Source organism: Diceros bicornis, unplaced genomic scaffold (genome assembly GCF_020826845.1).
Source record: "Diceros bicornis minor isolate mBicDic1 unplaced genomic scaffold, mDicBic1.mat.cur scaffold_90_ctg1, whole genome shotgun sequence".
Classification (NCBI taxonomy): domain Eukaryota; kingdom Metazoa; phylum Chordata; class Mammalia; order Perissodactyla; family Rhinocerotidae; genus Diceros; species Diceros bicornis.
Window position 1 is genome coordinate 1,871,508 of NW_026691791.1, and position 17,255 is coordinate 1,888,762.

Below are 17,255 nucleotides of genomic sequence, written 5' to 3' on the forward strand. Positions count from 1 at the left end.
CCACCCCCCTGCCCCTGCTAACCACTATACAGTTTTCTCTGTTTGTGTGTTGGTTTATATTCCACATATGAGTGAGAGCATGTGGCATTTGTCTTTCTCTCTCTGGCTTATTTCACTTAACATAATACCCTCTAGGTCGAACCATGTTGTTTCAAATGGGACTATTTTGTCCTTTTTAGGGCTTACTAGTATTCTGTTGTGTATATATATATATATACATCCTCTTGATCCAATCATCAGTCGATGGACAGTTGGGTTGCTTCCATGTCTTGGCTGTAGTGAATAATGCTGTGATGAACACAAAGGTGCATAAGCCTCTTTGGATAGTTGATTTCTGGTTCGTTGGATCGATTCTCAGTAGTGGGGTGGCTGGATCATAGGGTATTTCTATTTTTAATTTTTTGAGGAATCTCCATACTGTTTTTCATAGAGGCTGCACCAGTTTGCGTTCCCACCAGCTGTGTATAAGTGTTCCTGTTTCTCCACTACCTCTCCAACATTTGTTGTTTTCTTGTCTTGGTGATTATAGCCATTCTAATGGGTGTAAAGTGATATCTTAGTGTAGTTTTGATTTACATTTCCCTGATGATTAGTGATGTTGAACATTTTTTCATTTGCCTATTTGCCATCTGTATATCTTCTTTGGAGAAGTGTCTGTTCATTTCCTCTGCCGATTTTCTGATCGGGTTGTTTGTTTTTTGTTGTTCAATGGTGTGAGTTCCCCATATATTACGAAGATTAACCACTTGTCAGATATATGTTTTGCAAATATTTTCTCCCAGCTGGTGGGTTGTCTAATCATTTTGATCCTGGTTTCATTTGTCTTGTAGAAGCTTTTTAATCTGATGAAGTCTTCCTTGCCTAATTTTTCTTTAGTTTCCCTAGTCCGATTAGACATGGCATTCAAAATGATTCCTTTCTGACCAATGTCAAATAGTTTATTGCCTATATTTTCTTCTATGAGTTTTATAGTTTCAGGTCTCACCTTCAGGTCTTTGATCCATTTTGAGTTAATTTTTGTGAATGGTGATAGCAGATGGTCCACTTTCATTCTTTTCACGTGGCTGTCCACTTTTCCCAGCACCATTTATTGAAGAAATTTTCCTTTCTCTATTATATGTTCTCTGCTCCTTTGTTGAAGATTAGCTGTCCGTATATGTGTGGCTTTATTTCTGGGCTTTCAATTGTGTTCCATTGATCTATGTGTCTGTTTTTGCACCAGTACCATGCTGTTTTGATTACTATGGCTTTGTAGTATGTTTTGAAGTCAGAGATTGTGATGCCTCCAGCTTTGTTCTTTTTTCTTAGGATTGCTTTAGCTATTGGGGGTCTTCTGTTGCCTCATATGAATTTTAGTATTCTTTGTACTATTTCCGTGAAGAATGTCATTGGGATTCTGATTGGGATTGTGATGAATTTGTAGATTGCATTAGGTTATATAGACTTTTTAACCATGTTTATTCTTCGAATCCATGTGCATAGGGTCTCTTTCCATTTCCTTATGTCGTTATCGATTTCTTTCAGTAATGTCTTGTGGTTTTCATTGTATAGGTCTTTCACCGCATAGTAAGATTTATTCCTGGATATTTTATTCTTTTTGAATCAATTGTAAAATTGTATTATCTTTTTGAGCGCTCTTTCTGTTAGTTTGTTATTAGCATACAGAAGTGTAACTGATTTTTGCAGGTTGATTTTGTACCCTGCGACTTTGCTGTAGTTGATTATTTGTAATAGTTTTCCAATGGATTCTTCAGGGTTTTCTGTATATAAGATCATGTCATCTGCAAATAGTGAGAGTTTCACTTCTTCGTTGCTTATTTGGATTCCTTTTATCCCTTTGTCTTGTCTAATTGCTCTCGCCAAAACCTCCAGTACTATGTTGAATAAGAGTGGTGAGAGTGGGCAGCCTTGTCTTGTTTCTGTTCTCAGAGGAATGGCTTTCAGACATTCCCCATTGAGTATGATGCTGGCTGTGTGTTTGTCACAAATCGCCTTTATTATGTTGAGGCACTTTCCTTCTATACACATTTTGTGGAGAGTTTTTAGCATAAATGGATGTGGGATCTTGTCAAATGCCTTATCTGGGTCTATTGAGATGACCATGTGGTTTTTGTTCTTTGTTTCGTTGATGTGGTGTATTAAGTTGGTACCAACCCTGCATTCCTGGTATGAATCCCACTTGATCATGGTGTATAATCTTTTTAATGTATTGCTGTATTCAGTTTGCTGATATTTTATTGATGATTTTTGTACCTATGTTCATCAGTGATATTGGCCTATAATTTTCCTTCTTTGTATTGTCTTTGCCTCGCTTTGGTGTCAGGGTGATGGCTTCACAGAATGTGTTAAGAAGTGTTCCATCTTCCTCTATCTTTTGGAATAGTTTGAGAAAGATGGGTATTAAATCTTCTTTGAATGTTTGGAAAAATTCACTGGAGAAGCTATCTGGTCCTGGACTTTTATTTTTTGGGAGGTTTTCGATTACTATTTCAATCTCTTTACTTGCGATGCATCTATTCAGATTGTCTATTTCCTCATGGTTCAGTTGTGGGATGTTGTGTGAGTCTAAGAATTTATCCATTTCTTCTCAATTGTCCAATTTGTTGGCATATAGTTTTTCATAGTATTCTCTTATAATCCTTTGTATTTCCATGGTATCTGTTGTAATTTTGCCTCTTTCATTTCTAATTTTATTTATTTGAACCTTTTCTTTCTTTTTCTTAGTAAGTCTGGCTAAGGATTTGTCAATTTTATTGATCTTCTCAAAGAAGCAACTCTTTGTTTCATTAATCCTTTCTACTGTATTTTTAGTCTCAATGTCATTTGTTTCTGTTCTAATTTTTATTATTTCTCTCCTTCTGCTGACTTTGGGCTTTGCTTGTTTTACTTTTTCTAGTTCTGTTAGGAGTAATTCAAGGTTGCTGATTTAGGCTTTTTAGTGTTTGTTGAGGTGGGCTTGTAGTGCTATGAATTTCTCTCTCAGGAACGCTTTTGCTGCATCCCATGTGAGTTGGTATGGCATATTTTCATTTGTGTTTGTTTCTAGGTATTGTTTGATTTCTCTTGATTTCATCAATGATCCATTGGTTGTTCAGTAGCATGTTGTTTAATCTCTACATCTTTGTCACTTTCCTAGTTGTTTTCTTATAGTTTATTTCCAGTTTCATATCATTATGGTCTGAAAAGATACTTGTTATTATTTTAATTTTTCTTAAATTTATTGAGGCTTGCCTTGTTTCCCAGCATAAGGTCTATCCTTCAGAGTGTTCTGTGCACGCTTGAGAAGAATGTGTAGTCAGTTGTTTTTGGGTGAAGTGCTCTTTATATGTCTACTAAGTGCATTTCATCCAGTTTTTCATTTAAGTCAACTGTTTCCTTATTGACATTTTGTCTGGATGATCTATCCACTGATGTAAGTGGGTATTAAGATCCCCTACTATTATCGTGTTGTTGTTAATATCTCCTTTATGTTTGTTAATAGTTGCTTTATGTACTTTGGTGCTCCTATGTTGGGTGCATATATACTTATAATTGATATATCTTCCTGGCAGAGGGTCCCTTTTATCATTATATAGTGGCCCTCTTTGTCTTTCTGAACCTGTTTTATCTTGAAGTCTACTTTGTCTGATATGAGTATGGCAACACCTGCTTTTTTTTCTTTGCCATTAGCTTGGAGTATTGTCTTCCATCCTTTCCCTCTGGGCCTCTGTTTGTCTTTAGAGCTGAGATGTTTTCTGGAGGCAGAATATTGTTGGATCTTGCTTTTCAAACCATCCTGCCACTCTGTGTCTTTTGATTTGAGAGTTCAATCCATTTACATTTAGGGTAATTATTGAAATATGAGGGCTTAATGTTGCATTTTTATTGCTTATTTTCTGGTTCTTTTGAATTTCCTTTGTTTCTTGCCCCGTGTGTTTTGGACTGCCAATTCAGTTTGATAGTTCTGTCTTATGACATTTTTTGTTTTCTCTTTATTATCATATGTGATTTTGTTCTGATTATTTGTTTAGTGGTTACCTTGAGATTTGTATAAAAAATCTTGTGAATGAGATAGTCCATTATCTGATGGCCTCTTATTTCCTTAGACTAAGTCCATTTGATCTGTTTCCTCTTCCCATTCTAAGTTATTCTTGTCACAACTTATTCCATCTTGTAGTGTGGATGTGTGTTTAAAGTGATGAGGTTACATTTCTTTGTGGTGTTATCCTTCCTTTGATCTTTCATTGTGGTATTTAAGTGGTTGCTAACCTATTCTGATAAAGATCTACTGTTTTTTCTGATTTTGTCTACCTATTTTTCTCCTTGCTCCAAGCTCTGTATTCCCTTTTTCTTCTTTTATTCAGGCATGAGGGCCTTCTTGAGCATTTCTTGCAGTGGGTGTCTCATGGCCGTGAACTCCCTTAGTTTTTGTTTATCTGGGAAAATTATTATTTCTCCACCATCTTTGAAGGGTATTTTCACTGGATAGAGTATTCTTGGCTGAAAGATATTGTCTTTTAGGATTTTGAATATATCATTCCAGTCTCTCCTAGCCAGTAAAGCTTCTGTTTAGAAATCTGCTGAGAGCCTGATGGGAATTCCTCTGTACATTAATTTTTGTTTTGGTCTAGCTGCCCTTAATATTGTTTCTTTGTCATTAACTTTTGCCAGCTATACTACTATATGCCTTGGAGAGGGCATTTGCCTGTTGACATATTTAGGAGACATATTGGCTTCACTTACTGGTATTTCCTGCTCTTTCCCCAGATTTGGGAAGTTCTCAGCTATTATTTCCTTGAATAGTCTCTCTGTTCCTTTTTCCGTCTCTTCTCCCTCAGGAATGCCTATAATTCTTATGTTACATTTTCTAATTGAGTAGGATATTTCTTGGAGACTTTCTTCATTTCTTTTTAGTCTTAGTTCTCTCTCCTCCTCCATCCGGAGCATATCTGTATTCCTATCCTCGATAATGCTAATTCTTTCCTCCGTATTGTCAGCTCTGTTCTTTAAAGATCTCAGACTCTCCTTTATGTCCTCCGTTGTGTTCTTCATCTCTATCAATACAGATTGGTTTTTCTTTATGATTTCAATCTCTTTTGTGAAGAAACACCTTATCTTGTTGAATTGCTTTTCTGTGTTTTCATGTATTTCGTTGAGCTTTTTTATGATAGGTATTTTGAATTCTCTGTCATTTAGGTTATGAATTTCTGTGCCTTCAGGGTTGATTTCTGGGTGCTTGTCATTTTCCTTCTGGTATGGCGATTTAATGTACTTTTGCAACGTGGTTGCTGTATTCACCGTGTTTTTCCTCACCCTGGAAATATCTGGTTGCATTTTCCCCCTCCTGCCACTCGGTAAGGGTCAAGGGCTATGTAATCTGAGCGCCCTGTGCTCCGCGGCTGCTGGTGCTCCCTGGCTGCCTGCGCTGTGGCTGCTCTGACTGATCAGTGGAGCTGCAGCATCGGGCATGTGGTTGGGAAGGGTTCTCTCTTTTGTGCTCCCAGTCCCTGGGGGGGCTTCTCACTCGCCCCTCATTATCTTCTCTCTTGGGGTCCTCAAATGTTGATACACCCCTGCAGCAGTTCTGAGTCCTCTGTGTGGGAGTTTCCCACTGGCTGAGAGAGCTTGACGGGCTACAGTTTCCCTGCAGAAGGCAGCCACACCCCCCTTTGTGAGCCTCACAGACCAGAGTCACCGATCTGATGGGGGGGGATTTCTCCTTACCTCTCCCCACCTCCTTGGGGGGCCCCAGCATGTCCACTCTCAGATATGCAGCAGTGTGGGACTCTCCAATGTCCCTTTGTGCTGTGTGAGTGACCCTTCTTGGTCTGTGACTGTCTCTTTTATTGTATCCTATCGGAGAAAGAGTTCACTCTGCCATGATGCTGATGTCACTCCCCTTTTGCCCATTTTTAAATTGTTTTTTTTTTTTAGAGTTCTACATTTATCCCTAAGTGCTTTATTTATTTATTTTTTACAATTTTAAATGGGATTTTTTTTTTTCCTGAGCAAGATTCTCCCTGAGCTGACATCTGTTGCCCATTCTACTTTTTATGCTTGAGGAAGATTAACCCTGAGATAACATCTACGCCAATCGTCCTTTATGTTTTTGGATGCGGGACACCCCCACAGCATAGTTGGTGAGCGGATTAGTTGTGCGCCTTGGATATGAGCCCATCAACCCGGGCCACAAAAGCAGAGCACACAGAACTTTAACCACTCAGCCATCGGGCCAGGCCCTAAATTGGGTTTTTTGTCTTTTGTTGTTGAGTTGTAGAATTTCTTTATACAGTCTGGATATTAACCCTTTATCAGTTGTATGACTTGCAAATCTTTCCACCCATTCCATAGCTTGCCTTTTTACTCTGTTGATTGTGTCCTTTGATGCACATAAGTTTTTAATTTTTATATAGTCCACTTATCTATTTTGGTTTTTGTTGCCTTGCTTTTGGTTTCATATCCAAGAAATCATTGACAAGACACGTGTGACGATGTTTTCCTCTCATGTTTTCTTCTAAGAGTCTTATAGTTTTAGTTCTTATGATTAGGCTTTTGATCCATTTTCAGTTAATTTTTTATATGATGTAAAGTAAGGGCCCAACTTCATTCTTCTGTGTGACATAGCCAGTTTGTCCAACACCATTTGTTGAAGAGACTGTCCTTTCCTATTGAGTGGGCTTGACATCCTTGTGAAAGATTATTTGACCATATATGCAAAAGTTTATTTCGGGGCTCTATATTCTATTTCATTGGCCTGTATGTCTGTCTTTATGCCAGTACTGCACTGTTTTGATTAATACAGCTTTGTCGTAAGTTTTTAAATCAAGAAGTTTTAGGCCTCAGCTCTGTTCTTTTTCAAGATTGTCTTGGCTGTTTGGAGCCCCTTGAGATTCCATGTGGATTTCAGGGTGGATTCTTCTATCTCTGCAAACACTGTTAGGATTTTATAAGAATTGCATTAAATTTGGAGATCACTTTGGGTGGTGTTGACATCTTTACAATACAAAGTCTTCCTATCCATGAACATAGATGTCTTTCTGTGTATTTGTTGCTGCTTTAATTTATTTCAGATACATTTTGTAGTTTCATTGTACACGTCTTTGCCTTCTTGGATAATTTTATTCCTTTATTTTTTATTATTTTTGGTGCTATTGTAAATGGATTGTTTTCTCAATTTCCTTTTTAATTGTTTATTGTTAATGTATAGAAATATAACTGAATTTTGTACAGTCATGTAAATTTTTAAAGTAGACATTATATACAGATGGAAACGTCTCCAGGACGCACTGTTAAATAAAAGCAAATGCATACTACAGAATAATTCAGTGAGATCCAACTTATGTAAATAAACTTATATATACATTTATATACTATTCCTGTATATAATGATCTTCTTTTTTTCCCCATTTACCCTGGGGTACATTATTCTTTCCTTGGAAAAGGAGCTTTCTCCTCCTCTATGCCTATGCTTCAGTCATTTTCTCCTAGGAAGCATTTTCACTTGCTTTGTATCTTGTGTTCTCAGCTTATCTATAATTTAGGTCAACCATGGGCCAAAGACACTTAACCTTGGTTTAAAATTTATAATTTCCACTTTTATGAGGGGAATGTTTCTTTAAATAGACTTTTGAAAATAAGATATAACAATCAGTAGCTGCTTTTAAACAAATGTAAAATGCAGGCACAGGGCCCCCTGAGAAAGGGCAGTAGAGGAGGAGTGAGGGGAAAGGAGAGTTACACTCACTGTGACGAGCCGATCTGTGGTATTATGTTCATGCTGGAATCATCTGTGTTGATAAAAGGGTCTGACTGGGCATTCTCTGGGGCCATTTTGTTCATCCAGGTTTCTGAAATCTGGGATGAGAGGCCGCGATCAGCTTGGTCTTGTGATATGTTCATGCTGGAATCACCCATGTGGATAAAGAAGTGGGTCTGGGCATTTCCGTCGTCCCTCTGTTTTTCAGGGCACCAGAGGGCTGCACTAATAGGTCTATCATGAATCCACTTCGAGTGCCCGTTTTCAGTCCAGCTTGATGTGTCTCTCTCTGCAAGTGAGATTCTCTAGTGTATCTCAACAGAAATTTCAAACTTTGTGATTAGTTGTCTTATTCTCATATAAAGAACACAATTTTTTTTCTTTAATGATTAGAGCTATTAGATTTGCTCATAACCTTGGTAGCTGAAATACTTTCTAGGCTGAGTTCAGTTTTGAACTTTGTCTCACTCTGCTTTGTTTCTGTGTATATTCCGATATATAGGAATAAAGATGCAAGATTCTGAATTATAGTATCTGACAGACTAGTCCCCAAGATTGTGTGTTACAAATGTTAATTTCTCATGTACTTAGTAGTTAGCTCTGTGCTCATCTTTGTCAGAAACTCGTGCCTATTGTCAACAGTAAGGGGGTAGGTAAGTAAAATATGTTTTGTCCATATCCAGTCTAGAGAATCGAGCAGCTACTAAAAATTATAATTTGAAGATGATGTAACAGCTTGGGAAAATGCATATCATCTAATCTAAGTGGAAAAGTGAACCTAAAAAAGGATGTTATGTATAAATAAATGAATCATAATTGCAATGTAAAAAAAAAATTTAATGGAAAAAAATCTGGAAGGAAGTATTCCAGAATTCTAATAGTGATTGTGTGAAGTTAGTGTCATTGGATTATTTTTCTTCTTTTTCTTTTTTTTTTCTAATGAAAATATAGATTATTATAACAACTTTTTCAAACATCTGTGGCCAACATGGAGCTGAGTATTTTTACTGGGGTAGTGTAGGATTATATGGTGATACCGTAATTTCATACCTATGCTTGTAATGTCAGTTTTGTCTCCTTTTACCAAGCAGTCCACGTATTCTGTTACCTCTGCTTCAGCCTTATTTATGGATAAATGAGTTGACATGAGGTGCTTTTCTTAAGCAGTGTGTGGAAAGTGTAAATTAAGAAAACATGTATTATGCTATGATATGAAATATGTTTCTAATAAAACTCTTTTGCCTTCTTATATAACATAAAACTCTGAAAATAAAGATTTGTTGGGAGTAGGGAAGAGGTTACAATTTCCAGCTTTTGAAGGAAAGAAAGAGGGGGAGAGTTTAAGGTGGCTCACTCCTTCACAAAGTCAGGTTAACCTGTCAGACGTGAAGGTGAGTGTGGGTCATCTGTAGCTGTCCAGGTAGCTCTTCTCAGTACACAGGCACAAGAGCACAAACTCTGGAGCCAGAGCACTGGGCTCACAGCATGACTCTACGTCTCTGAGTGACTGTGGGCAAATGACCTGTCCTCTCTCGGATTCAGTCTCCTCACCTGTCAAATGGAGATAATAATAGTACCTACCTCATAAGGTTATAGTGAAGATTAAATGTATCAATATATGAAAATAGTGCCTGGTACATAATAAGTAATATGTGTTGGCTATTTTGTTATTATTAAAACTAAGAAATTCTTCTCTATTGTATTTATATATGAGATGGTTGACATAGATAGAAAGCAGAATTTGGAAGCCAAAAAAACCCAAGTGTTGATTGCAGATGTTGATAATGAGCTGATTGAACAACAGAGAATGATATTTTCTTTGATACAGGAGAAAAAAAAGCTGCGACAAATGTTAGAGTGTGTTACCGCAGAAAAGGAGCAACTGAAGACTGACCTGAGGGAGAGTACTGACAGGGTGAGTTCAGCACCGGGTACTTGGTAGTGTGTTTTTATCTTTGTGTCTCCGGTTTTTACAACTTTATTGAGGTATCGTTTACACGCAATAAATGTATCTGCTGCAAGTGTCCAGTCTGATGACTTTTGACAAATGTGTCCCCTTGTGTACTGTCCACCCCAGTCAAGATACAGAACACTTCCACCCACAAGAAGTTCCCTCACACATCCACTTGTCAATCCTCACCTCACCCTCTGCCCCGTAGAGTCACTATCCTGATGTTTCTCCACCTCAGATCACCATGTCTCTTCTAGAACTTCACACAAATAGAACCACACAGCATGTGCTCTTCTGTGTCTCACTTCTTTCTACATGTCTTTTTATTGCTGGGTACTATTCCATGGTATGAATGGGCCACAGTTTGCTTAGTTTTTCTCCTATTGTTGGAAATTTGAGTCATTGACGCTATTTGACTCTTGAATAAAGCTGCTGTAAACATTCTTATACTAATCTTTTTATGAACGTATGTTTTTTATTTCTCTAGCGTAAGTATCTGAATGGAATAGCTGTGTCATAGGGACATGTATATTTAACTTGATGAGAGTTTACTAGACTCAATTCCAAAGTAGTTGTACCAGTTTAATTCTCATCAGCAAATTAAGAGAATTCTGATGGCTCCACATCCTCACTAAAGCTTCATATTATTGGTGTTTTTAATTCTAACCATTTCTATTGGGTGTAACCTCATTGTTTTAAATTGCCTTTCCCCAATGACTAAAGATATTGGGCATCATTCATGTGCTTATTGTGTATCTTTCTATAAACTCTCTGTTCTCTCAGTGATGTGTTGTGTAGATTTCAGTGTACGGATCTTGTACGTATTTTGTTAATTTGTTCCTAAATGTTTCTCTTGTATTTATGCTGTTGTAGTTTTCTCTAATTTCATGTTTGCTTGTTGTTAATATTTGCCAGTATCTTCAAACCTACTTTAGGCTTTATTTTTATATTTAGGGGCAATATAATGTGTAATAGATAGAAATTAATATTTTGAAAAGTTTGCTGTGGATCACGGTAGAACCTGACCTTTTGTGTAATTTTTCATGTTTCTTGGGATTGTCTGTTTGCTCAAAATATCTGAATGTAAATAAGAATACAGACAAAGGTCATATTCTCTTCTCAGTCTCTGGATTGTAATGTTTTTTGGTCTTGATACTGGAGAATGTCACTTTTTAAAGATAATAAGTAAGATTAGCCCAAGTCGTGCTAGCAAAGGACAGTTGCTATTTCGAGCTTGCTCAAAATCAATGCCCCAAAACAAGCCATCCCAGTGTATGAAAAGCCCATAATTAGAGTCTCATCATCAGTTGATGAAAGTGTAGAGATGGTCTCTTTTGGCTTAGGGGTAGAAAACAAGCAAACCTCTCATGATAGAATGTTAGATCCAGTTCTAATTCTCATGCTGCGAATGTACATTGAGCAATAAAGAAACAACATAGGAAAGCAGATTCTTGGCATTTACATGATTAAAATAAAGACTTATGTTCTTTTTCAATAGGTCTTTTCCAATATACTTTGCCATGATTCCTCCATTTTCAGGCTGAGGTAAATGCTGATTTTTATCTGATTTCTTAAATGTAACCTAGTATTTATTTTAATGTCAACTTTAAAAAAATTTAGGCCACTGAAAACCAGGAAGAATTAAGAATTCTTGGAGGTGAGCTTAAAAAACAACAAGAGATAGTTGTACAAGAAAAGAACCATACCATAAAGAAAGAGGAAGTGCTTTATAGGACCTGTGAGAAACTGGCAGAAGCTGAAGAAAAGCTAAAGGAAAAGGTGAATTTTTAAAGTTACCTTCCTGGCCATATTTCCTGACTAAACTTTTTTTGGTAATAATTTTTTATCCCAGTAGACCTAAATTTCAGAAATAGAATATGCCTCCCAGATGGTCAGATCTCACTGCTAATGTTTTGGACAGTTTCAGCTCACACGAAGATGTTGCTGTTGTCCTTTGTGAGGATTACATTATCCTGGAGTCTTGAGATGAGAGGGGGGCCTTGGTTCATCTAAACTACTCATGATATATTCACTCATCAGATATTTATTGAGCAATGCCATGGGCCAGGCTCTGCTCTGGGTGCTTGAGATACATTAGTCAATAAAACAAAGCCCCTGCCCTTATAGACCTGTATTAGGCATTCTCTAAAATGTAAGATTTGTCACTATTGCCATCCCTTAGATGTTTACAATTTCCTGAATCATTTCCTTAATGGAAGTAAGGTGCTGTCATAGTATATTTGCATAAGAGCTAAGACTCTTGTAACAATTGTACTGCTCCAGTAATTCTAAAAGGCACCCACTGAGAACTTTCTATTTCTTCTAAGAACAGTACCACTTGCATTATAAATAATACATTGCTGTTTCCATTGTGCTTCTGTTGAATGATGCTTTCTTAACATGTGTTCTCGTAATTCTCATCCCTTTGACTATAACCTAACTGAATTTACTGAAACCTCCTGTCTATTTCATTCTCCTCCTAAAGAAGTAAAATCAATAGCCTTATGTAAAAGTTAATGCTTCAATGTTTGTGTGGGCCACCCCCTAAAGACCTTGTTGGAAGTAAAAATAAATTATCCAAAAAGATTTTAAGAGATGAGGAATTACAGTTTGACAGCTACATCTGTATATTTAGTCAGTTTCTTTTTAAATTTTTCTCATATTCACTTTGCCTCCTTGATTTACCTAGTGACTCTATGCTAGTTTCTTAGGACTTCTGTGTCAAATTACCATAAATTCGGTGGCTTAAAAACAGCAGAAATTTATTCTGCCACATTTCTGGATCCTGGAAGTCAAAAACCAAGATGTCAGAAGACCATGCTGCCTCCGAAGGCTCTAGAGAAGGGTCCTTCTTGGCCTCTTGTTATCCTTGGCTCCCAGCTATCCTCGGTATTCCTTGGCTTGTAGCTGCATCACTCCCATCTCTGTCTCCATCTTCACATGATCTTCTCTGTGTCTCTGCGTGTCCTTTCCTATCTCTTATAAGGACACTCTCATTGGATTTAGGGCCCACCCTAGTCCAGTTAGAAGAGCCTCTCATTCCTTAACTAATTACATCTGCAAAAACCCTATTTCCAAATAAGATCACATTCGGTTGTTATCTGAGTAACTGACAGTTTGAATCGGGTCGTTTGTGTAAAGAAACAGTATATGAATTAGCCTAAAATTGAAGACAAGCAAAGATTTGTCTTTACTTGCCTTAATTAATTTAGAAACTATTATTTAGCTTTCTATCAATATCTGTCTATATCATAATTTATTGTATGATTATCTCAAGATCCAAGAACTTCAGGAGAAAGAACATCAACTTCTTAAGGCAAAAAATGATCTCAGGGAAAATGCGCATCAAACAGAGCAATTTAGGAAGCAATTAGAGGTCCAGAATTCAACCCTGGAAAGTATAGAAGCAGAGAAGTTCAGGTTGACTCAGAAATATCTTGAAAACCTTGAAGAAATAAAACTTGTTACTAAGGAAAGAGATGGCCTCAGAAGAGTGGAGGAAACCCTCAAAATGGAGCGAGACCAGCTCAGTGAAAGCCTGAGAGAGCTGAAAGCTAAAGTAAGTTACACTCATTCCCCACCCTAGTGAGGAGACATGGGGTTTTCTGACAGTAGTGAGCCTTCTTTGAAATGAGGGGTACTATTAGTGTGCGTGAACTGATATAACTTTTAGGCACATAGTTTGGTATTCTTGAAAATTTTAAATTCTGCAACCATTATTTCCTTTATAGACTTTATCCTATATGTACACTTAATCAATTGTTAAGATAAATATATATTTATGTTTATACACACATACAGAAATACACACCACAAGGTTGTTCATTGTAGCAATTTGTACTAAAAAATGGGAAACAATCTAAATGTCCATCAGAAGGAAACTGGGTAAACACAAGCACTATGTCAGAATACTATGCAGCACATAATAAAACCATGGAATAGATTTGCACGTCCTAATATGGAAGCCCAAAATAACCCTTAGGGGGAAAAGCAAGCTATAGAATAGTACGTATGTAATATGTTTGCCTTTGGGAATTAGGAGTTGGTTGTGGGGAGGTAGGGACGGGGGGATAAGTTTGTAATTTTCTAACAACAAAGATGTAGATTAAGAAGTAATAGTTTTATTATTTATACTAAGAAAATATATCATTTTCATTAAGAAAATACTAGTTAAAATTAAGATATATCACTGTTTTTAAAATTCTCTAATGATTAAGAATCTGGAAAAACAAGAGGAACTAAGAATTGCTCACATGCATCTTAAAGAGCACCAGGAAATTATTGATCAACTCAGAGGGATTGTTTCTGAGAAGAGAGATGAAATATCAAATATGCAGATGGATTTAGAAAATTCAAATGCTAAATTACAAGAAAAGGTATTGGGGGAAGGGAGGCTTATTTGATTGGATATCTGACTTATTTGTGCCTAAAATCCTTTGGGGATGTAAAACAGTTTAGCCACATTGGAAAACAGCTTGGCCGTGTTTACTCACACTGAACGTATACCAGCCTGTGGCCCAGCATATACGAGTATGTACCTAAGAGAAAAGAATGCATACTTCCACATAAAGATATGTACAAGAATGTTCATATCAGCTCTAATCATAATAGTGAAAAACTGAAAACAACTCAAATGCCTATCAACAGGAGAACGGATACATACATTGTGATTTGTAAGTTCAAAAACAGGCAAACTCATCTAGGATGATCAAGGTCAGAATAGTGGTTGGCTGGAGTAAGGGGGCACCCAGGAACCTCATGGGGTGCTAGAAATATTCTGTATTTTAATCTGGGCTGTAATTACATAGACGTATACGTATGTCAGGAATAATTGAGCTATACACTTGAGGTTAGTGTGCTTATGTATATTATACCTCAAAAGAAAGTAAATTCTGTTGGAATTATGCAGAATATTGAGTCACATGGAAGCCTATTGTTTTAATCAATTTAGAAACTATTCTTGATACTTCCCTTAAAAACCATCTGTATCCTAACATGTTATTTTATGATGATCTTAAGATCCAAGAACTTAAGACAAATGAACATCAACTTTTTAAGTTAAAAGAAGATGTCAGTGAGACACAGAAAAAAATGTCTGAAATAGAGAAATTGAAGAAACAATTCAAGACCCAAAGTTTAACTCTGGATAAAATGGAAATGGAGAACTCAGAGCTGGCTCAGAAACTTCATGAAAACCTTGAAGAAATGAAATCTGTAATGAAAGAAAGAGATAGTCTAAGAGTAGTAGAAGAGAATCTCAAACTGGAGAGAGACCAACTCAAGGCAAACCTACAAGAAACCATAGTTAGAGTGAGTTATGCTCTTTCTTCCTATCCAGTGAACATGTTTTAAATACAAGAAGCCTCCTTCTCTTTTAAATCAATGGTACTGTTGGTGAAAATGTAAGTTATAACCTTTTAGGGAGACAGTTTGACAATATCTTATTAAAAATGTTTCAGCATATACATTTGTTAAGGCACTTACACTTTAGCAACTTATCCTACCAATATATTCACACATTTGGGCAGAAATACAGCAGCATTCTCTGCAATACTGTTTATGGTGAACAGACTCTAGAAGCAATCCAAGTGTCTGCCATAAGGCACTGGCTAAGTGGGCCCACAAACATATATACTATCACTTATTTCATCCCATGGGGCTCTGCGTACCTATATTGCAGCCCTATGTCACCACCTTGAATTCTAATCACTGCCTGTTGTCTCCTCTACACACCTGTGAACTCTACGACATCAGAGAACAAGATGTATTTACTCATTGAAGGAAGCTGTACCGTAAGCACATTGCATACCACGAAAATGCTTACTTCTTAAATCAAACACAACCTTTCTGAGCTCCTGCTCTGTGCCAAGAACAGCACCAGACACTGCAAAAATAAGGATTTGTTCAATGTGATCTAAACGTAGCTTTAAAGAAGCTGAAAAGTAAGGACTTACAATACCATGTGTTAGAATCCATGCGAGAGATTTAAGTTAGGTTACTGTAGAGTGGTCAGAAAGGGTTTCCTTGAGATGATAATGCCTGCAATGATGCTAAAATGAGTCAAGCAAGCTAGTTCAAGGTAGAGAGAGAGTGTATCATTTTGGGTGGAAATGATAAAAAAAGTTGACTTTTTTGGCTATAAAAGTTAAATTACTAAGTGGAGGAAGGATACATTTGGACTCTGCAGTCCTCATCCAGAGGTTTCCGTTTCTTTGGGAGAACGGTGCATACAAAACAGAGGTGGAGAGCCAGCCCTGATTGCCTAGTTGTGAAAGTTCAGTGCTCACCACTTCGGTGGCCCAGGTTGGTTTCCTGGCAATGGAACCACACCATCTCTTTGTGAATTGCCATGCTGTGGTGGTAGCTCACATAGAAGAAATAGAATGATTTACAACTAGGATATACAACTATGTACTAGAGTTTTCGGGACAATAATAAAAGAGGAAGATTGGCAACAGATGTTAGTTAGCTCAGGACAAATGATTCACTTCAAAAAAAATAGAAGTGGAGAAAATCGCTGCAAGGCATATACTCCCCTATCTCATTGGAAATCTCATTCTCTGGGCAGGGAATGCAGTCAAAACAACAGGCAGCCTTGCTCTCCTGAGGGCTCTACCTGAATCCCAGACTGCAACTCTCACTGCATACAGAGTGTGGAGTCTGGAAAAAATCAGATACCACTTGGTAACAGCTGTGACTTTTACCTAATTTTCCAGTAACTAGAGTGTTTAAGAGTATTGTGCCTTAACAAACTGAAGCTTGAAATATCTAAATCCAATTCATAGGTTGGATGCCATGCTTACCGTATGATATAAAAAACTGGTAAACCTCAGACATATTGTGGGTTTGTTTCCAGAGCATAGCAAAAAATCAAATATTGCAATAAAGCGAGTCACAACAATTTTTTGATTTCCTAGTGCATAAAGAAGTTATGTTTACACTATAGTGTACTAAATGTGCAAAACATTATCTCTAAAAAACATGTACATAACTTAATTTTTTAAAAAAAATTATTCCTAAAAATTACTAACCACCTTCTGAACATTCAGCAACTTGCAATCTTTTTGCTTGTGAAGGTCTTGCTTCGATCTTGGATTATTTGTAAAAGAAAAAATTACTTCAGTTGGAAGTGAATTGTTAAACTCCCATATGTGGCCCTCTATGAAGCTCTGAGCGGGCAGAAAACCCCAACAAGATTTTGGTTATTCATGTGTGGCGTGAGTAATTGTGATTGGGTTCCACACATCTCAGTAATTCCTGTGGCCCACTCAATCACCTCCTCAGATAAAAACAATTCCTGATCACGTGGAGCATGTTGGGAATATTCTCCTCCTTTCACCTTCAGTCCAAAACCTTCTGGAAAATTCCAAAAGTTGAGAAAGGTGTAATCTGAATCTGATTTTCCTTCTTTGGCAAAATTCACTGAGTCACCAGCAAGGATGTTAAATTCCATGTTCCTCAGAAAGGGGTGCAGCTAAAAGAGACATATCATCCTGTGGGGAAGTGGGCCTGGGTGTTAAAGAGAAAAACCCTGAATTGGGGAAAACCTTTCGTTGTCTGTAATCCTTG

The 17,255-nt window shown here is 37.1% G+C and overlaps 1 protein-coding gene across 1 annotated transcript in view; it reads left to right on the plus strand.

Moving 5' to 3' along the window:
* Positions 1-15,038, plus strand: part of LOC131403820 (centromere-associated protein E-like) — a 34,565-nt gene extending 19,527 nt beyond the window's left edge. Inside the window, exons 11-12 of the mRNA XM_058538089.1 lie at positions 9,564-9,650; positions 14,706-15,038. Coding sequence (XP_058394072.1) covers positions 9,564-9,650; positions 14,706-15,038 — 420 coding nt within the window. The remainder of the gene's footprint in view (positions 1-9,563; positions 9,651-14,705) is intronic.
* The last annotated feature ends 2,217 nt before the right edge of the window (positions 15,039-17,255 follow it).